Raw genomic sequence first — 26,236 nt, 5'->3', positions numbered from 1 at the left:
ATACAGGAGGAGCAGCACTGTGTGGTACATATACAGGTGGAGCGACACTGTGCGGTATATATACAGGTGGAGCGACACTGTGCGGTATATACAGGAGGAGCGGCACTGTGTGGTATATATACAGGAGGAGCGGCACTGTGCGGTATATACAGGAGGAGCGGCACTGTGCGGTATATACAGGAGGAGCGGCACTGCGGTATATACAGGAGGTGCGGCACTGTGCGGTATATACAGGAGGAGCGGCACTGTGCGGTATATACAGGAGGAGCAGCACTGTGCGGTATATACAGGAGGAGCGGCACTGCGGTATATACAGGAGGAGGGGCACTGTGCAGTATATACAGGAGGAGCAGCACTGCGGTATATATACAGGAGGAGCGGCACTGTGCGGTATATACAGGAGGAGCGGCACTGTGCGGTATATACAGGAGGAGCGGCACTGCGGTATATACAGGAGGTGTGGCACTGTGCGGTATATATACAGGAGGAGCGGCACTGTGCATTATATATACAGCAGTAGCAGCACTGTGTGGTATATACAGGAGGAGTGGCACTGTGCGGTATATATACAGGAGGAGCAGCTCTGTGTGGTATATATACAGGAGGAGGGGCACTGTGCAGTATATATACAGGAGGAGTGGCATTGTGCGGTATATATACAGGAGGAGCAGCACTGTGTGGTACATATACTGGTGGAGCGACACTGTGCGGTATATACAGGAGGAGTGGCACTGTGCGGTATATATACAGGAGGAGCAGCACTGTGTGGTACATATACAGGTGGAGCGACACTGTGCGGTATATACAGGAGGAGCAGCACTGTGTGGTATATATACAGGAGGAGTGGCACTGTGCGGTATATATACAGGAGGAGCAGCACTGTGTGGTACATATACAGGTGGAGCGACACTGTGCGGTATATACAGGAGGAGCAGCACTGTGTGGTATATATACAGGAGGAGTGGTACTGTGCAGTGTATATATACAGGAGGAGTGGCACTGTGCGGTATATATACAGGAGGAGTGGCACTATGCGGTATATATACAGGAGGAGCAGCACTGTGTGGTACATATACAGGTGGAGCGACACTGTGCGGTATATACAGGAGGAGCAGCACTGTGTGGTATATATACAGGAGGAGTGGCACTGTGCGGTATATATACAGGAGGAGTGGCACTGTGCGGTATATACAGGAGGAGGAGCAGCACTGTGTGGTACATATACAGGTGGAGCGGCACTGTGCAGTATGTATACAGGAGGAGCAGCACTGCGGTATATACAGGAGGTGTGGCACTGTGCGGTATATATACAGGAGGAGCGGCACTGTGCATTATATATACAGCAGTAGCAGCACTGTGTGGTATATACAGGAGGAGTGGCACTGTGCGGTATATATACAGGAGGAGCAGCTCTGTGTGGTATATATACAGGAGGAGGGGCACTGTGCAGTATATACAGGAGGAGCAGCACTGTGCGGTATATATACAGGAGGAGCAGCACTGTGCGGTATATATACAGGAGTGGCGGCATTGTGCGGTATATATACAGGAGGAGCAGCACTGTGTGGTACATATACAGGTGGAGCGACACTGTGCGGTATATACAGGAGGAGTGGCACTGTGCGGTATATATACAGGAGGAGCAGCACTGTGTGGTACATATACAGGTGGAGCGACACTGTGCGGTATATACAGGAGGAGCAGCACTGTGTGGTATATATACAGGAGGAGTGGCACTGTGCGGTATATATACAGGAGGAGCAGCACTGTGTGGTACATATACAGGTGGAGCGACACTGTGCGGTATATACAGGAGGAGCAGCACTGTGTGGTATATATACAGGAGGAGTGGTACTGTGCAGTGTATATATACAGGAGGAGTGGCACTGTGCGGTATATATACAGGAGGAGTGGCACTATGCGGTATATATACAGGAGGAGCAGCACTGTGTGGTACATATACAGGTGGAGCGACACTGTGCGGTATATACAGGAGGAGCAGCACTGTGTGGTATATATACAGGAGGAGTGGCACTGTGTGGTATATATACAGGAGGAGTGGCACTGTGCAGTATATACAGGAGGAGCAGCACTGTGTGGTACATATACAGGTGGAGCGACACTGTGCGGTATATATACAGGAGGAGCAGCACTGTGTGGTACATATACAGGTGGAGCGACACTGTGCGGTATATACAGGAGGAGCAGCACTGTGTGGTATATATACAGGAGGAGTGGCACTGTGCGGTATATATACAGGAGGAGCAGCACTGTGTGGTACATATACAGGTGGAGCGACACTGTGCGGTATATACAGGAGGAGCAGCACTGTGTGGTATATATACAGGAGGAGTGGTACTGTGCAGTGTATATATACAGGAGGAGTGGCACTGTGCGGTATATATACAGGAGGAGTGGCACTGTGCGGTATATATACAGGAGGAGCAGCACTGTGTGGTACATATACAGGTGGAGCGACACTGTGCGGTATATACAGGAGGAGCAGCACTGTGTGGTATATATACAGGAGGAGTGGTACTGTGCAGTGTATATATACAGGAGGAGTGGCACTGTGCGGTATATATACAGGAGGAGTGGCACTGTGCGGTATATATACAGGAGGAGCAGCACTGTGTGGTACATATACAGGTGGAGCGACACTGTGTGGTATATATACAGGAGGAGCGGCACTGTGCGGTATATACAGGAGGAGCGGCACTGTGCGGTATATACAGGAGGAGCGGCACTGCGGTATATACAGGAGGTGCGGCACTGTGCGGTATATACAGGAGGAGCGGCACTGTGCGGTATATACAGGAGGAGGGGCACTGTGCAGTATATACAGGAGGAGCAGCACTGCGGTATATATACAGGAGGAGCAGCACTGTGCGGTATATACAGGAGGAGTGGCACTGTGCGGTATATACAGGAGGAGCGGCACTGTGCGGTATATACAGGAGGAGCGGCACTGTGCGGTATATACAGGAGGAGCGGCACTGTGCGGTATATACAGGAGGAGCGGCACTGCGGTATATACAGGAGGAGTGGCACTGTGCGGTATATACAGGAGGAGCGGCACTGTGCGGTATATACAGGAGGAGCGGCAGTGCGGTATATACAGGAGGAGCAGCACTGTGCGGTATATACAGGAGGAGCGGCACTGCGGTATATACAGGAGGAGTGGCACTGTGCGCTGTCTTACGCGGCCCAGGTATCTCCAGTCCAGCAGGTCTGACAGCCGTTCGGTTCGGTTCCGCTGGATGATTCTTTGGCGCCGGGACTGCTGGCAGAACGAGTACAGGTACTGCGTCAGTTGGTTACAGGACTCGTCCGGAGAGCGGAACCTGCGATCCAATATGTAAATCCCTACAATAGAGGAACAGTTCCATAAACCAGAAGACGTCTCAGCCGTTCACAGCAGCACAGAGGACAGAAGCCGCGGTCACTCACCATAAGCAGCCGGATCGGCCACATGTTCCTGCATGAAGCAGCCAAATCCGGAGAGGTTGGTGCTGACGCTGGGGATGCCCATCACTGTGCACTCCGCTGGAAGGAATCAATGCAAGTCATTAGCAGGCCCCGTAATAATAACAGCGCATCCGACAGATTGATCAGCGGCAGATTAGCCGCCTATCGTCAGTCCGTCATCCGGCACCAAACCTTCCCTACTATACGTGACTAATGAGAGCGGCAGGAGAGACGATGTATAGTACTGTATATAGCACCGTGCGACAGAGAATAATGACCGCCCGTCACCTCCATTATCAGTATCTGGTGACCGCCCGTCTCCTCCATCATCAGTGATCGTCTGTCCCCTCCATCATCAGTATCTGGTGACCGCCCATCACCTCCATTATCAGTATCTGGTGACCGCCCGTCTCCTCCATCATCAGTGACCGCCTGTCTCCTCCATCATCAGTATCTGGTGACCACCCATCACCACCATCATCAGTATCTGGTGACCGCCCATCACCTCAATTATCAATATGTGGTAACAGCTCGTCCTCTCCATCATCAGTATCTGGTGACCGCCCATCACCTCCATCATCAGTATCTGGTGACCGCCTGTCTCCTCCATCATCAGTATCTGGTGACCACCCGTCACCACCATCATCAGTATCTGGTGACCGCCTGTCTCCTCCATCATCAGTATCTGGTGACCACACATCACCTCCATCATCAGTATCTGGTGACCGCCCGTCTCCTCCATCATCAGTGATCGTCTGTCCCCTCCATCATCAGTATCTGGTGACCGCCCATCACCTCCATTATCAGTATCTGGTGACCGCCTGTCTCCTCCATCATCAGTATCTGGTGATCACCCGTCACCACCATCATCAGTATCTGGTGACCGCCTGTCTCCTCCATCATCAGTATCTGGTGACCACCCATCACCTCCATCATCAGTATCTGGTGATCACCCGTCACCACCATCATCAGTATCTGGTGACCACACATCACCTCCATCATCAGTATCTGGTGACCACCTGTCACCTCCTTCATCAGTATCTGGTGACCGCACATCACCTCCATCATCAGTCTCTGGTGATCGCCCATCACCTCCATCATCAGTATCTGGTGACCGCCCATCACCTCAATTATCAATATGTGGTAACAGCTCGTCCTCTCCATCATCAGTATCTGGTGACCGCCCATCACCTCAATTATCAATATGTGGTAACAGCTCGTCCTCTCCATCATCAGTATCTGGTGACCGCCCATCACCTCAATTATCAATATGTGGTAACAGCTCGTCCTCTCCATCATCAGTATCTGGTGACCGCCCATCACCTCCTTCATCAGAATCTGGTGATCGCCCATCACCTCCATCATCAGTATCTGGTGACCGCCCGTAACCTCCATCATCAGTATCTGGTGACCACCCGTTGCCTTCATCATCAGTATCTGGTGACCGCCTGTCCCCTCCATCATCAGTATCTGGTGACCGCCCATCACCTCCTTCATCAGTATCTGGTGATCGCCCATCACCTCCATCATCAGTATCTGGTGACCGTCCGTCACCTCTGTCACGGTTCACGGGGAGGATGCCTTTATCTTCCCCACCACTCACACCAATTTGTCAGGAACCAGGGATGTTTGGTTGCCCAGTTCTTTCTAAAAGGGGATTTATCCATACCCCACTTCCCAGTTCCGGTTTGGAACCTGCAGCTCTCTGGCGCCCCCTCCTTACCCTCAGGTTAGTCAGGGCACTGCACCTAGGAAAATTAGTCTCCAGAAAGGCTGCCTTACTTTGTACTGGCTATTGGGCACACTGCAGCGAGGGCGATATAACTACTCCCACTCAATGGGTTTAAAGTTGAAAAAACACATTTTGTTCAGATCATTTCATCTCCTAGCTGACCGTGTGCTCAGGGGACACATCAAGATGCATCACACATCTGTATAGCGGCTAGACCCCGGACAGAAGACACACTCACAACTCAGCAGGGTTAAGATATGCCCTCTGGTTGTGACATCACTGAGTGGGCTGAGTTATGAAATGCACTCCTCTTTTCTCAAAGTTATGACAAACCATTTTTTGACATAGCTCGCTGTATGAACCTCATATACGGACAACACAATGATCAGGAGGTGCACCACATCGGGGGGATTCTCTTAGGTGCAAACACGGCGTAGTTACACGAACCGCTTACAGAGAAACCCGCTCCTTGCACTCATTGGGTTTAGCTTCTAGCGATTTCTGTGAGTTATAGATCTCTTGATGGACATCCGGAATATATAATCCTTATATCTCTAGCCCTGATCGGTGCCAATATATATAACCTTAAAAGAGCAATAGAATCCCATGCTTTATGTACCAGTCTTAGCCAGTGTCAGGTGGAAGGGGGAAATGAGGAGTGTAGGGAGACTTGTCTGTCGCAGCACAGAGCCATAAAAATTCTTGAAGGAGGAAAATGAGGGGTTTAGGATTCCAGCCTTCTGCTGGCAGGCACAGGAAACTGCAGCTGAGAGCACTGTATGTGTAATTGCAGTAATCAGAACTTCTTCCTATTTCCTGACAACCTCCATCATCAGTATCTGGTGACTCTCAGTCACCTCCATCATCACCATCTGGTGAGCACCCGTCACCTCTATTATCAGTATCTGGTGACCGCCCGTTACCTCCATCATCAGTATCTGGTGACCGCCCATCACCTCCTTCATCAGTATCTGGTGACCACCCATCACCTCCATCATCACTATCTGGTGACCGCCCATCACCTCCTTCATCAGTATCTGGTGACCGCCCATCACCTCCATCATCAGTATAATACAGGATGTAACTGTCACGGGAGACCTAGGCAGGAAAGAGCTAATAACCCGGGCCCCAGCGATTTCCCTCAGACTAGGGAAATCCTGACAGACCCTCTCCCAGAGTTTACACTGATGGTGTGCATGTCCAGGCCTCCACCCTCACCCTATCTCCTGTTTCAACCCTAGGCTGAAACCACCACCCCCCCACCAGTGAAGAAGTAATACTCCAATACTAACAGTTAGCACAGACAGGGATAATGGAAAATATACACCACACCGCAGACACTCAGGAATACACTATAAATGTGCAGGGCAAAATAAACACAAATATAGGAAGGAGTAAATAAGACAAAGGAAAATACACCACCAGCAACGATACTCCAACAACCAGCTCTCCACTCCAGACTGAGATAACAACGCAAGACAGAAGCTATAATCGGCGGCGCCCAATGATCAGGAGAACTATTTAAAGGCAATGGGCATGGCCCAGCTTCCAATCCGAGGATCAGGTAAATTAACCCCGGAACAGCTAGATAAAATCTAGCCGACGCCAATGAGTAAATAGTGGTCAAAAGCGGAATTACCGCTGTCTGTCGGACGACCTGGTCTGAACAGCGTCCGACATGACAGTAACTCAGGATCAGTAATGCATGTACACAGTGACTGCACCAGCAGAATAGTGAGTGCAGCTCTGCAGTATATTACAGGATGTAACTCAGGATCAGTAATGTAATGTATGTACACAGTGACTGCACCAGCAGAATAGTGAGTGCAGCTCTGGAGTATAATACAGGATGTAACTCAGGATCAGTAATGTATGTACACAGTGACTGCACCAGCAGAATAGTGAGTGCAGCTCTGGGGTATAATACTGGACGTAACTCAGGATCAGTAATGTAATGTATGTACACAGTGACTGCACCAGCAGAATAGTGAGTGCAGCTCTGGAGTATAATACAGGATGTAACCCAGGATCAGTAATGTAATGTATGTACACAGTGACTGCACCAGCAGAATAGTGACTGCAGCTCTGCAGTATATTACAGGATGTAACTCAGGATCAGTAATGTAATGTATGTACACAGTGACTGCACCAGCAGAATAGTGAGTGCAGCTCTGGGGTATAATACAGGATGTAACTCAGGATCAGTAATGTAATGTATGTACACAGTGACTGCACCAGCAGAATAGTGAGTGCAGCTCTGGGGTATAATACAGGATGTAACTCAGGATCAGTAATGTAATGTATGTACACAGTGACTGCACCAGCAGAATAGTGAGTGCAGCTCTGGGGTATAATACAGGATGTAACTCAGGATCAGTAATGTAATGTATGTACACAGTGACTGCACCAGCAGAATAGTGAGTGCAGCTCTGGGGTATAATACAGGATGTAACTCAGGATCAGTAATGTAATGTATGTACACAGTGACTGCACCAGCAGAATAGTGAGTGCAGCTCTGGGGTATAATACAGGATGTAACTCAGGATCAGTAATGTAATGTATGTACACAGTGACTGCACCAGCAGAATAGTGAGTGCAGCTCTGGGGTATAATACAGGATGTAACTCAGGATCAGTAATGTAATGTATGTACACAGTGACTGCACCAGCAGAATAGTGAGTGCAGCTCTGGGGTATAATACAGGATGTAACTCAGGATCAGTAATGTAATGTATGTACACAGTGACTGCACCAGCAGAATAGTGAGTGCAGCTCTGGGGTATAATACAGGAGGTAACTCAGGATCAGTAATGTAATGTATGTACACAGTGACTGCACCAGCAGAATAGTGAGTGCAGCTCTGGGGTATAATACAGGATGTAACTCAGGATCAGTAATGTAATGTATGTACACAGTGACTGCACCAGCAGAATAGTGAGTGCAGCTCTGGGGTATAATACAGGATGTAACTCAGGATCAGTAATGTAATGTATGTACACAGTGACTGCACCAGCAGAATAGCGAGTGCAGCTCTGGGGTATAATACAGGATGTAACTCAGGATCAGTAATGTAATGTATGTACACAGTGACTGCACCAGCAGAATAGTGAGTGCAGCTCTGGGGTATAATACAAGAGGTAACTCAGGATCAGTAATGTAATGTATGTACATAGTGACTGCACCAGCAGAATAGTGAGCGCAGCTCTGGAGAATAATACAGGATGTAACTCAGGATCAGTAATGTAATGTATGTACACAGTGACTGCACCAGCAGAATAGTGAGTGCAGCTCTGGGGTATAATACAGGATGTAACTCAGGATCAGTAATGTAATGTATGTACACAGTGACTGCACCAGCAGATTAGTGAGTGCAACTCTGGGGTATAATATGAATATGCCATGTTTAAGCAAATACCAAAAAGGTCCATGGCTTTTCAGACCCATGCCTGTGTGTGATGACAGCAACCCTTCGCCTGAGGAAAAAACAGCTTTTCTCCTTCTGCCTCTGCATGCGTGTGTAATCCTAAACCCCTCATTTCCCTCCTCCCACTGGAATGTTTATGGCTTGGTGCTGCGAAAACCGGACTCTGTGCAAAACTCCTCATTCCCACCTCCCACCTGATACTGGCCAAAACTGGTACAGCAAGCATGGGATTCTATTGTTCTTTTAAGGTTATGTATATTGGCACAGATCCGGGCTAGAGATATAAGGATTACATATTCCGGATGTCCATCAAGAGATCTATAGCTCACGGAATTCTCTAGGAGATAATCCCAACGAGTGCAAGGAGCGGGTTTCTCTGCAAATGGGTCATGTAACTACGCCGTGTTTACACTTAAAAGATTCCCCCCAACGTGGTGCACATCCTGATCATTGTGTCGTTCGTATATGAGGTTCATACAGCGAGCTATGTATAAAAATGGTTTGTCACAACTCTAAGAAAGGGGAGCATTCAGCCCCTGAGTGAGGTCACCACAGGGGGAGTGCCTTGGTTTTGAGCTGGGTGATTACTAAGTGGGACATCTGTCTTCCAATGTCTTTTGTCCGGGGTCTAGCTGCTAAACAGATGTGTGATATGCAGCTTGATGTGTCCATCTGAGCACATGGGCAGCCAGGAGATGAAATGATCTGATAGAAATGTAAGTGTTCTTTTAACTTTAATCCCATTTTATTTTTAATTGTACTGTACATACGATATTTGTCTTCTTTATAATATCTTTTTATACCTCTGTAAACACTGCCTACCTTTTTTGGAGTAAAAGATAAAATTACTATCTTTTTCTCTCCTTGCTCTATAACGTACAGTCACGTCCTCTGAAGTGAATTATGCTACTAATTTGGGTGGGCTCTGAACCCGTCAATAATTAAGAAATCGGAGCTGGTGGCAGCAGGATTTGTCCTGTGCATTTGGGAGACTGTGTAGCGACTGCGGAGTTGATAATTATTGTTCCCGCCTGAGTGGGAATAGTTATATTGCCATCGCTGCAGTGTGCCCATTAGCCAGGACAAAGTAAGGCAGCCTTTCTGGCGACTAATTATCCTAGGTGAAGTACCCGGTCTGACCTGAGGGTAAGGGGGGCGCCAGGGAGCTGCAAGTACTAAGCCGGAACTGGGAAGTGGGGTATAGATAAATCCCCTTCAGAAAAGAACCAGGGGCAACCAAACAACCCCAGTTCATGACAAATTGGTGTGAGTGGCGGGATGATAAAAGTATCCTACCAGTGAAACGTGACAGGCATAATACAGGATGTAACTCGGGATCAGTAATGTAATGTATGTACACAGTGACTGCATCAGCAGAATAGTGAGTGCAGCTCTGGGGTATAATACAGGAGGTAACTCGGGATCAGTAATGTAATGTATGTACACAGTGACTGCACCAGCAGAATAGTGAGTGCAGCTCTGGAGTATAATACAGGATGTAACTCAGGATCAGTAATGTAATGTATGTACACAGTGACTGCACCAGCAGAATAGTGAGCACAGCTCTGGAGTATAATACAGGATGTAACTCAGGATCAGTAATGTAATGTATGTACACAGTGACTGCACCAGCAGAATAGTGAGTGCAGCTCTGGAGTATAATACAGGATGTAACTCAGGATCAGTAATGTATGTACACAGTGACTGCACCAGCAGAATAGTGAGTGCAGCTCTGGAGTATAATGAAGGATGTAACTCAGGATCAGTAATGTAATGTATGTACACAGTGACTGCACCAGCAGAATAGTGAGTGCAGCTCTGGAGTATAATACAGGAGGTAACTCAGGATCAGTAATGTATGTACACAGTGACTGCACCAGCAGAATAGTGAGTGCAGCTCTGGAGTATAATACAGGATGTAACTCAGGATCAGTAATGTAATGTATGTACACAGTGACTGCACCAGCAGAATAGTGAGTGCAGCTCTGGGGTATAATACAGGAGGTAACTCAGGATCAGTAATGTAATGTATGTACACAGTGACTGCACCAGCAGAATAGTGAGTGCAGCTCTGGAGTATAATACAGGATGTAACTCAGGATCAGTAATGTAATGTATGTACACAGTGACTGCACCAGCAGAATAGTGAGTGCAGCTCTGGGGTATAATACAGGAGGTAACTCAGGATCAGTAATGTAATGTATGTACACAGTGACTGCACCAGCAGAATAGTGAGTGCAGCTCTGGAGTATAATACAGGATGTAACTCAGGATCAGTAATGTAATGTATATACACAGTGACTGCACCAGCAGAATAGTGAGTGCAGCTCTGGAGTATAATACAGGATGTAACTCAGGATCAGTAATGTAATGTATGTACACAGTGACTGCACCAGCAGAATAGTGAGTGCAGCTCTGGAGTATAATACAGGATGTAACTCAGGATCAGTAATGTATGTACACAGTGACTGCACCAGCAGAATAGTGAGTGCAGCTCTGGGGTATAATACAGGATGTAACTCAGGATCAGTAATGTAATGTATGTACACAGTGACTGCACCAGCAGAATAGTGAGTGCAGCTCTGGAGTATAATACAGGATGTAACTCAGGATCAGTAATGTATGTACACAGTGACTGCACCAGCAGAATAGTGAGTGCAGCTCTGGGGTATAATACAGGAGGTAACTCAGGATCAGTGCAGGATTAATGATGTCTCTGATTCGGACATGAGCGCTGCTCTGTAGGATGAGGTGCTGCTATGATACTGATGATTGGGGTTATAGGGCAGACCAGTAACTTTTCCTTGTTTTTATTCATGTTGATTCTGAATAATAAAGTAATCTTTTGTGCTACTCAATAAGCGGTGGAGATGCTGGTGGTTGTAGTTGTCTCTGGTTATACAGTGGGGTTCCCATCGGTGGGTCTCTCTTTATTATGTGGGGGTCTACGCTGCGCTCCCATCTCCGGTCCCGCTCACTGGACATTTCTCACCGGTGACGTCTTTGATTATCATGTGGGTGTTTATTAATGTCTCCAGTGAGAATGATGAGACATCGACAAAGCGATTGATCCACCCAGGTGTGACGGATCCGCAGATATGAGTGGCACTCGGGACCCCCTCCAGCAGGATGAATATCCCCCGAACCACCACTAAAGAGGTGTATATACCCTGGACCACCGCTATCGATGAGTATATATCAATGACCGCTGCTATCGAAGAGTATATATTCCGGACCGCAACTATCGAAGAGTATATATCCCAGACCGCTGCCAATGATGAGTATATACCCCGGACCCCCACTATTGAAGAGTATATATCAAGGACCGCCGCTATCGATGAGTATATATCAATGACCGCCGTTATCGAAGAGTATACACCCCGGACCGCCACTATTGAAGAGTATATATCAAGGACCGCCGCTATCGGTGAGTATATATCAAGGACCGCCGCTATCGATGAGTATATATCAAGGACCGCCACTATCGATGAGTATATATCAAGGACCGCCACTATCGATGAGTATATATCAAGGACCGCCGCTATCGAATAGTATATACCCCGGACCGCCGCTATCGAAGAGTATATATTCCGGACCGCTGCCAATGATGAGTATATACCCCGGACCACCGTTATCGATGAGTATACACCCCGGACCACCGCTATCGAAGAGTATATATCCCGGACCACCACTATCGATGAGTATATATCAAGGACCGCCGCTATCGATGAGTATATACCCTGGACCACCACTATCGAAGAGTATATACCCCGGACCGCCACTATCGAAGAGTATATACCCCACACCGCCACTATCGATGAGTATATATCCCGGACCGCCACTATTGAAGAGTATATATCAAGGACCGCCGCTATCGATGAGTATACACCCCGGACCACCACTATCGAAGAGTATATATCCCGGACCGCCACTATCGAAGAGTATATACCCTGGACCGCCGCTATCGATGAGTATACACCCCGGACCACCACTATCGAAGAGTATATATCCCGGACCGCCACTATCGAAGAGTATATACCCTGGACCGCCACTATCGAAGAGCATATATCCCGGACCGCCGCCAATGATGAGTATGTACCCCGGACCACCGCTATCGAAGAGTATATATCCTGGACCGCCGCTATCGATGAGTATATACCCCAGATCACCACTATAGAAGAGTATATAACCCGGACCACCACTATCGAAGAGTATATATCAAGGACCGCCACTATCGATGAGTATATACCCCGGACCACCACTATCAAAGAGTATATACCCCGGACCGCCACTATCGAAGAGTATATACCCCGGACCGCCACTATCGAAGAGTATATATCAAGGACCGCCACTATCGAAGAGTATAGATCCCGGACCACCACTATCGAAGAGTATATATCCCGGACCGCCACTATCGAAGAGTATATAACCCAGACTGCCGCTATCGATGAGTATATACGGCGGACCACCACTATCGAAGAGTATATATCAAGGACCGCCACTATCGATGAGTATATACCCCGGACCACCACTATCGAAGAGTATATATCCCGGACCGCCACTATCGAAGAGTATATAACCCAGACTGCCGCTATCGATGAGTATATACGGCGGACCACCACTATCGAAGAGTATATATAAAGGACCGCCGCTATCACAGAGTATATACTTCGGACCACCACTCACCGGGTGTGTAGCCCCAGGGCTCATAGTATGATGGGAAGACCCCCAGGTGACAGCCTCGTACAAACTCCTCATAGTCGAGTGGAAGAAGGGGGCTCGTGGAGGACAGGAACTCTGGGTGCACGATCACCTGTGAGACATGACAGAAATCACTGCAGTGGTCCCTCACGGACCCCCATCATCACACATAGGTCATGTGATCAGGAATATCAGCGTTCCAGGAGCCCCATCTGAGGAGAGGATGAAACAAGGGTGGGGGTCCTGCTAGATCGAGTCACCGACTTTCACTCTGTCCGTGCGGCTGTTGAAGAGGCCGATGCGTCTGACGGTGCTGAGGATGGGATCCGCGGAGTCGTCCATCATGTTGTGTGTGGTGATTGGCGGCAGAGACTGGCGCTAAACAGGGAGAAAAAGGAAAGTGTGAACGAGCGCCAATAATACCGCAATATGGAGTGCGGGAAACCGCGAACACGTGCTGCGCTACACTGGTCTGCAGGATGGGGGCACACTATGTATATCACCACTAAACACAGCCCCTTGAAAAAGTCTTCACACCCCGTGAACTTTTCCACATTTTTCACATTACAGCCACAGAGTTCTATGTATTTTATTGGGATTTTCTGTGGCACAAAGTAACAAGGATTAGTGAAGGAAATGATGCGGGTGTACTAACTATTGTTAGTGAAGGAAATGATGCGGGTGTACTAACTATTGTTAGTGAAGGGAATGATGCGGGTGTACTAACTATTGTACAAATATGAATCTGAGCAAAACTACCAAGACAACACTTTGGTTTTTCTCCCATTTTTCATGAGCTGAACTCAATGATCCAATATGATCACAATGTGTCCAGATCTGTGAGTGAGATCTCCTCTGCCGAGATCATCCGTCCACCTCACAGTGCGGCAGATCCAGATGCTGATCACACACATGATTATTACACAGGTGCGGTAGATCCAGATGCTGATCACACACATGATTATTACACAGGTGAGGCAGATCCAGATGCTGATCACACACACATGATTATTACACAGGTGCGGTAGATCCAGATGCTGATCACACGCATGATTATTACACAGGTGCGGTAGATCCAGATGCCGATCACACACATGATTATTACACAGGTGCGGCAGATCCAGATGCTGATCACACACATGATTATTACACAGGTGCGGTAGATCCAGATGCTGATCACACACATGATTATTACACAGGTGAGGCAGATCCAGATGCTGATCACACACACATGATTATTACACAGGTGCGGTAGATCCAGATGCTGATCACACGCATGATTATTACACAGGTGCGGTAGATCCAGATGCTGATCACACACATGATTATTACACAGGTGAGGCAGATCCAGATGCTGATCACACACACATGATTATTACACAGGTGCGGTAGATCCAGATGCTGATCACACGCATGATTATTACACAGGTGCGGTAGATCCAGATGCCGATCACACACATGATTATTACACAGGTGCGGCAGATCCAGATGCTGATCACACACATGATTATTACACAGGTGCGGTAGATCCAGATGCTGATCACACGCATGATTATTACACAGGTGCGGTAGATCCAGATGCTGATCACACGCATGATTATTACACAGGTGCGGCAGATCCAGATGCTGATCACACGCATGATTATTACACAGGTGAGGCAGATCCAGATGCTGATCACACACATGATTATTACACAGGTGCGGCAGATCCAGATGCTGATCACACACATGATTATTACACAGGTGCGGCAGATCCAGATGCTGATCACACACATGATTATTACACAGGTGAGGCAGATCCAGATGCTGATCACACGCATGATTATTACACAGGTGCGGTAGATCCAGATGCTGATCACACACATGATTATTACACAGGTGAGGCAGATCCAGATGCTGATCACACACATGATTATTACACAGGTGCGGTAGATCCAGATGCTGATCACACGCATGATTATTACACAGGTGCGGTAGATCCAGATGCCGATCACACACATGATTATTACACAGGTGCGGCAGATCCAGATGCTGATCACACACATGATTATTACACAGGTGCGGTAGATCCAGATGCTGATCACACGCATGATTATTACACAGGTGCGGTAGATCCAGATGCTGATCACACGCATGATTATTACACAGGTGCGGCAGATCCAGATGCTGATCACACGCATGATTATTACACAGGTGAGGCAGATCCAGATGCTGATCACACACATGATTATTACACAGGTGCGGCAGATCCAGATGCTGATCACACACATGATTATTACACAGGTGCGGCAGATCCAGATGCTGATCACACACATGATTATTACACAAGTGAGGCAGATCCAGATGCTGATCACACGCATGATTATTACACAGGTGCGGTAGATCCAGATGCTGATCACACACATGATTATTACACAGGTGCGGCAGATCCAGATGCTGATCACACACATGATTATTACACAGGTGCGGCAGATCCAGATGCTGATCACACACATGATTATTACACAGGTGCGGTAGATCCAGATGCTGATCACACACATGATTATTACACAGGTGCGGTAGATCCAGATGCTGATCACACACATGATTATTACACAGGTGCGGTAGATCCAGATGCTGATCACACACATGATTATTACACAGGTGCGGCAGATCCAGATGCTGATCACACACATGATTACACAGGTGCGGTAGATCCAGATGCTGATCACACACATGATTATTACACAGGTGCGGCAGATCCAGATGCTGATCACACACATGATTATTACCCAGGTGCGGTAGATCCCGATGCCGATCACACGCATGATTATTACACAGGTGCGGTAGATCCAGATGCTGATCACACACATGATTATTACACAGGTGTGGCAGATCCAGATGCCGATCACACACATGATTATTACACAGGTGCGGTAGATCCAGATGCTGATCACACACATGATTATTACACAGGTGCGGTAGATCCAGATGCTGATCACACGCATGATTATTACACAGGTGCGGTAGATCCAGATGCTGATCACACACATGATTATTACACAGGTGCGGCAGATCCAGATGCTGATCACACACATGATTATTACACAGGTGCGGTAGATCCAGATGCTGATCACACGCATGATTATTACACAGGTGCGGTAGATCCAGATGCCGATCACACACATGATTATTACACAGGTGCGGCAGATCCAGATGCCGATCACACACATGATTATTACACAGGTGGGGTAGATCCAGATGCCGATTACACGTGATTATTACACAGGTGCGGTAGATCCAGATGCTGATCACACACATGATTATTACACATGTGCGGCAGATCCAGATGCTGATCACACACATGATTATTACACAGGTGCGGTAGATCCAGATGCTGATCACACACATGATTATTACACAGGTGCGGTAGATCCAGATGCTGATCACACACATGATTATTACACAGGTGCAGCAGATCCAGATGCCGATCACACACATGATTATTACACAGGTGCGGCAGATCCAGATGCCGATCACACACGATTATTACACAGGTGCGGTAGATCCAGATGCCGATTACACATGATTATTACACAGGTGCGTTAGATCCAGATGCTGATCACACACATGATTATTACACAGGCGTGGTAGATCCAGATGCCGATTACACATGATTATTACACAGGTGCGGTAGATCCAGATGATCACACACATGATTATTACACAGGTGCGGTAGATCCAGATGCCGATCACACACATGATTATTACACAGGTGCGGTAGATCCAGATGCTGATCACACACATGATTATTGCACAGGTGTCTCAGATCCAGATGCTGATCACACACATGATTATTACACAGGTGAGGCAGATCCAGATGCCGATTACACATGATTATTACACAGGTGCGGTAGATCCAGATGCTGATCACACACATGATTATTACACAGGTGCAGTAGATCCAGATACTGATCACACACATGATTATTACACAGGTGCGGTAGATCCAGATGCTGATCACACACATGATTATTGCACAGGTGTGGCAGATCCAGATGCTGATCACGCACATGATTATTACACAGGTGCGGTAGATCCAGATGCTGATCACACACATGATTATTACACAGGTGCAGTAGATCCAGATACTGATCACGCACATGATTATTACACAGGTGCGGTAGATCCAGATGCTGATCACACACATGATTATTGCACAGGTGTGGCAGATCCAGATGCTGATCACGCACATGATTATTACACAGGTGCGGTAGATCCAGATGCTGATCACACACATGATTATTGCACAGGTGTGGCAGATCCAGATGCTGATCACGCACATGATTATTACACAGGTGCGGTAGATCCAGATGCTGATCACACACATGATTATTGCACAGGTGTGGCAGATCTAGATGCCGATTACACACATGATTGTTACACAGGTGGGCAGATCCACATGCTGATCACATACATGATTATTACACAGGTGCGGCAGATTCATATGCCGATCACACACATGATTATTACACAGGTGCGGCAGATCCAGAAGCCCATTACACACATGATTACTGCACCGGTGAGGCAGATCCAGTTGCTGATCACACACATGATTATTACACAGGTGCAGCAGATCTAGATGCCCATTACACACATGATTACTGCACAGGTGAGGCAGATCCAGATGCTGATTACACACGATTATTGCAGTGGTGTGGACCACACCATTGAAAACGCAGGATATGCCATCCTTCCCTAATACGGAGCCCATAACGGGACAATATACAATTATTTTTACACCTTCCTCTCTAAATTCTCACCACTGTCACGGGAAGGATACCTTTATCATCCCCACCACTCACACCAAATTGTCATGAACCGGGGTTGTTTGGTTGGCCCTGGTTCTTTTTGAAGGGGATATACCTATATCCCACTTCCCAGTTCAGGTTTGGAACTTTCAGCTCTCTAGTGCCCCCCCCTTACCCTCAGGTCAGACTGGGTACTGCACCTAGGAAAATTAGTCGCCAGAAAGGCTGCCTTACTTTGTACTGGCTAATGGGAACACTGCAGCGAGGGCGATATAACTACTCCCACTCAGGCGGGAACAATAATTATCAACACCGCCGTCGCTACAAAGCCTCCCAAACGCACAGGACAAATTCCACTGCCACCAGCTCCGATTTCTTAATTAATAACGGGTCCGGAGCCAACCCAAATTAGTAGCGTAATTCACTTCAGAGGATGTGACCGTACGTTAGAGAGCAAGGAAAGACAAAGCTAGTAATTTTATATTTTATTCCAAAAAAGTAGGCAGTGTTTACAGAAGTATAAAAAGATATTATAAAGAAGACAAGTACAGTCCAATTACAAACAAAAGGGGATTAGAGTTGAAAAAGCACTTACATTTCGTTCAGATCATTTAATCTCCTGGCTGACCATGTGCTCAGGGTACACATCATGCATATCACACATCTGTCTAGCAGCTAGACCCCAAGACACTGGAAGACTGCTGCTTCACTCACTTATTTCCCAGCCTAAAACCAAGGCACTCACCCTGTGGTGACCTCTCTCAGGGGATGAATCATCCCCTTTCTTAGAGCTGTGACCGAACATTTTTATACATAGCTTTCTGTATGAACCTCGTATATGAACGACACAATGATCAGGATGGGCACCACGTCGGGGAGATTCTTTTAAGCTTAAACACGGCGTAGTTACATGACCCGCTTACAGAGGAACCCGCTCCTTGCACTCATTGGGTTTAGCTCCTAGCGATTGCCGTGAGCTATAGATCTCTCGAAGGACATCCGGAATATATAATCCTTATATCTGTAGCCCGGATCGGTGCCAATATACTTAGCTTTACCAGAACAAAGAATCCCATGCTTGCTGTACCAGCTTAAGCCAGTATCAGGTGGGAGGAAGGAATGAGGAGTTTTACTTGTTTGCGCAGCACCAAGCCATAAACATTCCTGAAAGAGGGGGAAATGAGGAGTTTAGAATTACACACGCAGGCACAGGGAACTGCAGCTGAAAGCTCTGTATGTGTAATTGAAGGAATCACAACTTTCCTATTTCCTGACATCTCCCCCTTTTGGACTGCGCTACGGAGGCAGAGCCTTGCGGTACTCCTCCATATGCACTTCGGCAGGTTCGCCCCGGCGGGATAACCCATCAGCATTGCCTTGCTCTGGGTTTATAGAGTTTCCGCCTAACCGGTGCCCCAGGTAGTGGACCTCTCTCATGCCCATCTGGCACTTTCCTGGCTTGATGGTCAGACCGGCTTGGTGAATTCGCCTGAGCACCTCCTGAAGATGCTTCAGGTGTTCGTCCCTGGAGGAACTGAAGATGGCAATGTCATCCAAGTACGTCTCATGTCTTCTGCAGCCTCTAACAGGTTTTCCTTCAAGTTTGCCCTGTCTTTAGCTCCAACCCACTTCCCATCACCTGTGATCAGCTTTCCTGCCACTGCTAAAGAAAAGCCTCCCCACAGCATGATGCTGTTGCCACCACCATGCGTGACGGTGGGGATGGTGTTTTCAGGGTGATGTGCAGTGTTAGTTTTCCAAGACACACAGTGCTTTATATTTATCCCCAAATGTTCTCCTTCTGTCTCCTCTGAGCAGAGCCCCTTCCTCCACATACTTGCTGTGTCCCCTATATGGGACTTCTTATGGCTTCCACAATGCCTTTCTACTTGCTTCTCTTCCATGAAGGCCAGATTTGTGGCGCACACGACTAAGGCTATGTGCACACGATGCGGATTTTGCTGCGGGTCCGCAGCAGTTTCCCATGAGTTTACAGTACAATGTAAACCTATGGGAAACCGAAAACGCTGTGCACATGCTGCAGAAAAAACTGCGCGGAAACGCAGCGGTTTACATTCCACAGCATGTCAATTCTTTGTGCGGAATCAGCAGCGGTTTTACACCTGCTCCATAATAGAAAACCGCAGGTGTAAAACCGCAGTGGTATCCGCACAAAAACAGTGGTAAATCCGCAGGAAAAATGCGGTGTTTTTGCCCTGCGGATTTATCAAATCCGCTGTGGAAAAATCCGCAGAGGATCATTCTACGTGTGCACATACCCTAATAGTTGTCCTGTGGACAGATTCTCCCCCTGAGCTGTGGATCTCGGCAGCTCCTCCAGTGACCTTGGGCCGCTTCTCTAATTAGTGCTCTCTTTGCTTAGGATCTCAGATCAGCTGGACGGCCATGTCTTGGTAGGTTTGCAGTTGGGTCATACTCCCTCCATGTTTGGATGATGGATTGATGCTCCGTGAGATGTTCAGAGCTTGGGCTATTTTCTAAAACCTAACCCTGCTTTCCTCCTCTCCCCCACTTTATCCCGGACCTGTCTGGTGGGCTCCTTGGTTTTCATGATCCCTGATGTTCTCACACAAACCTCTGAGGCCTTCACAGAACAGCTGTCATTATACTGAGGAGGAATCACACCCAGGGGGAGGCAGTGTACTAATGATATGACTTCAGGGGGCGATCGGTCACTCAGGATGTTATTTGGGGCATCAGACTATAGGGGGGTGAATACTAATGCACCTGACAATTGTCAGATGTATATTGTTAACGTATTAAAAAATATTTAACCCCTTTACCCCCAAGGGTGGTTTGCACGTTAATGACCGGGCCAATTTTTACAATTCTGACCACTGCCCCTTTATGAGGTTATAACTCTGGAACGCTTCAACGGATCTTGGTGATTCTGACATTGTTTTCTCGTGACATATTGTAATTCATGATAGTGGTAAAATTTCTTTGATATTATCTGCGTTTATATCTGGAAAAAAATGGAAATTTGGCGAAAATTTGGAAAATTTCGCAATTTTACAACTTTGAATTTTTATGCAATTAAATCACAGAAATATGTCACACAAAATACTTAATAAATAACATTTCCCACATATCTACTATACATCAGCACAATTTTGGAATCAAATTTTTTTTTGTTAGGGAGTTATAAGGGTTAAAAGTTGACCAGCAATTTCTCATTTTTACAACACCATTTTTTTAGGGACCACATCTCATTTGAAGTCACTGTGAGGGGTCTATATGATGGAAAATAACCAAGTGTGACACCATTCTAAAAACTGCACCCCTCAAGGTACTCAAAACCACATTCAAGAAGTTTATTAACCCTTCAGGTGATCCACAGGAATTTTTGGAATGTTAAAATAAAAATGAACATTTAACTTTTTTTCACAAAAAAATTTACTTCAGCTCCAATTTATTTTATTTTACCAAGGGTAACAGGAGAAAATAGACCCCAAACATTGTTGTACAATTTGTCCTGAGTACGCCGATACCCCATATGTGGGGGTAAACTACGGTTTGGGCGCATGGCAGAGCTCGGAAGGGAAGGAGCGCAATTTGACTTTTCAATGCAAAATTGACTGGAATTGAGATGGGACGCCATGTTGCGTTTGGAGAGCCCCTGATGTGCCTAAACATTGAAACCCCCACAAGTGACACCATTTTGGAAAGTAGACCCCCTAAGGAACTTATCTAGATGTGTGGTGAGCACTTTGACCCACCAAGTGCTTCACAGAAGTTTATAACGCAGAGCCGTAAAAACAAAAAAAAAATTTTCCCACAAAAATTATTTTTAGCCCCCAGTTTTGTATTTTCCCAAGGATAACAGGAGAAATTGGACCCCAAAAGTTGTTGTCCAATTTGTCCTGAGTACACTGATACCCCATATGTGGGGGGGGGAACCACCGTTTGGGCACATGGCAGAGCTCGGAAGGGAAGGAGCGCCATTTGGAATGCAGACTTAGATGGAATGGTCTGCAGGCATCACATTGCGTTTGCAGAGCCCCTAATGTACCTAAACAGTAGGAACCCCCCACAAGTGACCCCATATTGGAAACTAGACCCCCCAAGGAACTTATCTAGATGTGTTGTGAGAACTTTGAACCCCCAAGTGTTTCACTACAGTTTATAATGCAGAGCCGTGAAAATAAAAAATCCCTTTTTTTTCCACAAAAATTATGTTTTAGCCCCCAGTTTTGTATTTTCCCAAGGGTAACAGGAGAAATTGGACCCCAAAGGTTGTTGTCCAATGTGTCCTGAGTACGCTGATACCCCATATGTTGGGGTAAAAACCTGTTTGGGCGCACGGGAGAGCTCGGAAGGGAAGGAGCACTGTTTTACATTTTCAACGCAGAATTGTCTGGAATTGAGATCGGACGCCATGTCGCGTTTGGAGAGCCCCTGATGTGCCTAAACATTGGAAACCCCCCAATTATAACTGAAACCCTAATCCAAACACACCCCTAACCCTAATCCCAACAGTAACCCTAACCACACCCCTAACCCTGACACACCCCTAACCCTAATCCCAACCCTATTCCCAACCGTAAATGTAATCCAAACCCTAAGGGTATGTGCACACGTCCGGATTTCTTGCAGAAATTTCCTGAAGAAAACCGGAAATTTTCTGCAAGAAATCCGCATTTTTTTTTTTGCGTTTTTTTTCCGTTTTTTTCGCGTTTTTTTAGCATTCTGCAAGCGTAATTAGCTTGCAGAATGCTAAAGTTTTCCAAGCAATCTGTAGCATCGCTTGGAAAACTGACTGACAGGTTGGTCACACTTGTCAAACATACTGTTTGACAAGTGTGACCAACTTTTTACTATAGATGTAGCTTATGCAGCATCTATAGTAAAAGATAGAATGTTTAAAAATAATTAAAAAAATGGTTTTACTCACCTGCAGGCGTCTGTTCCTATAAATGCCGGTGTGGTTCAGGACCTTCCATGACGTCGCGGTCACGTGAGCGGTCACATGACCGGTCTCAACCAATCACAAGACAGTGACGTCATCGCAGGTCCTTCACCGCACACCAGCTTTAGAAACCGAAGCGGCAGGATGCAGTGGAGAGGCGGGAAGACATCGAAGGTGAGTATAGGACTATTTTTTATTTTAATTCTTTTTTTTTTACCAATTATATGGTGCCCAGTCCATGGAGGAGAGTCTCCTCTCCTCCACCCTGGGTACCAACCGCACATAATCTGCTTACTTCCCGCATGGTGGGCACAGCCCCGTGCGGGAAGTAAGTAGATCAATGCACTTCCAGGTGTGCGGAATCCCCGTGATTCCGCATTTTAATGAACATGTTGCTTTTTTTTCCGCGATACGATTTTTTCGCGGAAAAAAAGGCTACATTTGCACAAAAAATGCGGAATACACTGAAAATAATGGGAGGCATATGTTAGCGTTTTTTTCGCATTTTTATCACATTTTTATAGCGAAAAAACGCGAAAAAAACGCGAAAAATACTGAACGTGTGCACATGGCCTAACACTAACTTTAGCCCCAACCCTAACCACAGCCCTAACCCTAGCCATAACCCTAACCCTAGACCTAACCCTAACCCTAATGGGAAAATGGAAATAAATACATTTTTTTAATTTTTTAATTTTTCCCTAACTAAGGGGGTGATGAAGGGGGGTTTGATTTACTTTTATAGCGAGTTTTTAGCGGATTTTTATGATTGGCAGCCGTCACACACCAAAAGATGCTTTTATTGCAAAAAATATTTTTTGCGTTACCACATTTTGAGAGCTATAATTTTTCCAAATTTTGGTCCACAGAGTCATGTGAGGTCTTGTTTTTTGCGGGACGAGTTGACGTTTTTATTGGTAACATTTTCGGACACGTGACAGTTTTTGATCGCTTTTTATTCCGATTTTTGTGAGGCAGAATGACCAAAAACCAGCTATTCATGAATTTCTTTTGGGGGAGGCGTTTATGCCGTTCCGCGTTTGGTAAAATTGATAAAGCAGTTTTATTCTACGGGTCAGTACGATTACAGCGATACCTCATTTATATCATTTTTTTATGTTTTGGTGCTTTTATACGATAAAAACTATTTTATAGAAAAAATAATTCTTTTTGCATCGCTTTATTCTGAGGACTATAACTTTTTTATTTTTTCCCCGATGATGCTGTTTGGCGGCTCGTTGTTTGCAGGACAAGATGATGTTTTCAGCGGTTCCATGCTTATTTACATCCGTCTTTTTGATCGCGTGTTATTCCACTTTTTGTTCGGCGGTATGATAATAAAGCGTTGTTTTTTGCCTTGTTTTTTGTTTTTTTTAACGGTACTCACTGAAGGGGTTAACTAGTGGGACAGTTTTATAAGTCGGGTCGTTACAGACGCGGCGATACTAAATATGTATACTTTTATTGTTTTTTTTATTATTTAGATAAAGGAATGTATTTATTGGAACAATATTTTTTTTTTATATTATTATTATTTATTTTGGAATTTTTTTTTTCACACATGTAAACTTTTTCACTTTGCCCCAGGGGGGGGACATCACAGTAAAGTGACAGATCGCTGATCTGACACTTTGCTGTGCACTGTGTCAGATCAGCGATCTGACATGCACAGCATGGAGGCTTCCCGGCGCCTGCTCTGAGCAGGCGCTGTAAAGCCACCTCCCTGCAGGACCTGGATGCAGCACCGTTTCCATTTTGGATCCGGGCCTGCAGGGAGGAGGAGGTAAGAGACCCTCGCAGTAACGCGATCACATCGTATTGCTCCGAGGGTCTCAGGGAAGCACGCAGGGAGCCCCCTCCCTGCGCGATGCTTCCCTATATCACCGGAACACTGCGATCATGTTTGATCACAGTGTGCCGGGGACGGTCCGTGACCGCTCCTGGCACATAGCGCCGGATGTCAGTTGGGATAGTCAGCTGACACCCGGCCGCGATCGGCAGCGCTTCCCCCGTGAGCATGGCCGATCGCTCTGGACGTACTACTCTGTCCTTGGGAAGTAAGGCCCACCCCACACGGACGGAATAGTATGTCCAATGGTAGAAAGGGGTTAATGAAAGATTACATATACCATTAATATTTCATAGACATAACTTTATTATTAACATATGAAAACATTTATCATGATCTCTTAAATTGTCAAAGAAATGAGTGGTTCTCCTTACATTAATCCAATGATTCAAAATATATCTAAAAATGGCTCTGTGGGGAAATGGGGAGGTTCGGCGGGCGCCCCAGTCCGCTATCCGGAACCACATGCACCAGAGATCATCCCACCTAACGCCCGCTCAACTGTTAAACGTGGGCATAACGCTACTCAGACAACACAGGGTGAAGGTAAAACAGTGTGGCAATACTTTATTGAACCACAAAACAGGCAGGTAACACGTAGAACAGTCCCAGCACAGTACCCAAGAGGGTGCACATTGCAGAGTCTCACCCTTCCGCTGTCTCTCCGGGATAATGGCAGATGTTATGACAGGTCTTCCAGGGTCGGCTACCCCACCTGTGAAACACACACAGAGAGGAGATAACGACAAGTGTAGGAAAATGACAGTCCATAGAGTCCATACAAGGTCCAAAGCCAGGTGACACGAGAGTCACCACCTGGCTTATCCGAACATCTCCATGGAGCCAAGCGACCAGCAGGTCCAAAACATGGCTTTCTCCAAATGTATCCACAGTTCAGTGATGGTCAATGGAGCAGAGCTGTATCATTCCAACCGGAGCCGAAAACCCCTAGGTTGTTTGCTATAGAATCAAAGATCCGAGTCCCTCGTGATGGTGCCATGATGAATTGGCTGCAGTACTGTCTCTTGTCCATTGGGTGGTTTGCAGAATGTCCGACTGTGTCGCTCTGTGTCCTCGTCTCGCTGTCACTGAATCTCTTCATATCCAAGGCATGTACCATAGCAAGTGTCCTTTCAGTCCCACATCACAGATAAGGGAAAACAATGATGATGAGATCAAGTAGCATTGCTTGACCATTCAATCTATTTGAATAGTCTTTCCCTCTCTGCCTCTGCTTTCAAAGTCAACAAATTGGCTCCATAATACAATGCACAATTAGCATTTCAGCAAACATCAATAGTCAAAGATAAGCGCACACTATGTTATATGAAATATCAGATTAC

The 26,236-nt window shown here is 46.6% G+C and overlaps 1 protein-coding gene across 2 annotated transcripts in view; it reads right to left on the bottom strand.

Annotated features, from left to right (window-relative positions):
• Positions 1-26,236, bottom strand: part of GYS2 (glycogen synthase 2) — a 171,710-nt gene that overhangs the window by 58,086 nt on the left and 87,388 nt on the right. For both annotated transcript variants that reach the window (XM_077261412.1, XM_077261414.1), the window contains exons 11-14: positions 13,589-13,702; positions 13,310-13,436; positions 3,451-3,546; positions 3,203-3,366 (exon numbers count right to left, since the gene is read on the bottom strand). In XM_077261412.1, coding sequence (XP_077117527.1) covers positions 3,203-3,366; positions 3,451-3,546; positions 13,310-13,436; positions 13,589-13,702 — 501 coding nt within the window. The remainder of the gene's footprint in view (positions 1-3,202; positions 3,367-3,450; positions 3,547-13,309; positions 13,437-13,588; positions 13,703-26,236) is intronic.

Source organism: Ranitomeya variabilis, chromosome 5 (assembly GCF_051348905.1).
Source record: "Ranitomeya variabilis isolate aRanVar5 chromosome 5, aRanVar5.hap1, whole genome shotgun sequence".
NCBI classification, from domain to species: domain Eukaryota; kingdom Metazoa; phylum Chordata; class Amphibia; order Anura; family Dendrobatidae; genus Ranitomeya; species Ranitomeya variabilis.
This window is presented reverse-complemented; position numbering and strand designations above follow the sequence as displayed.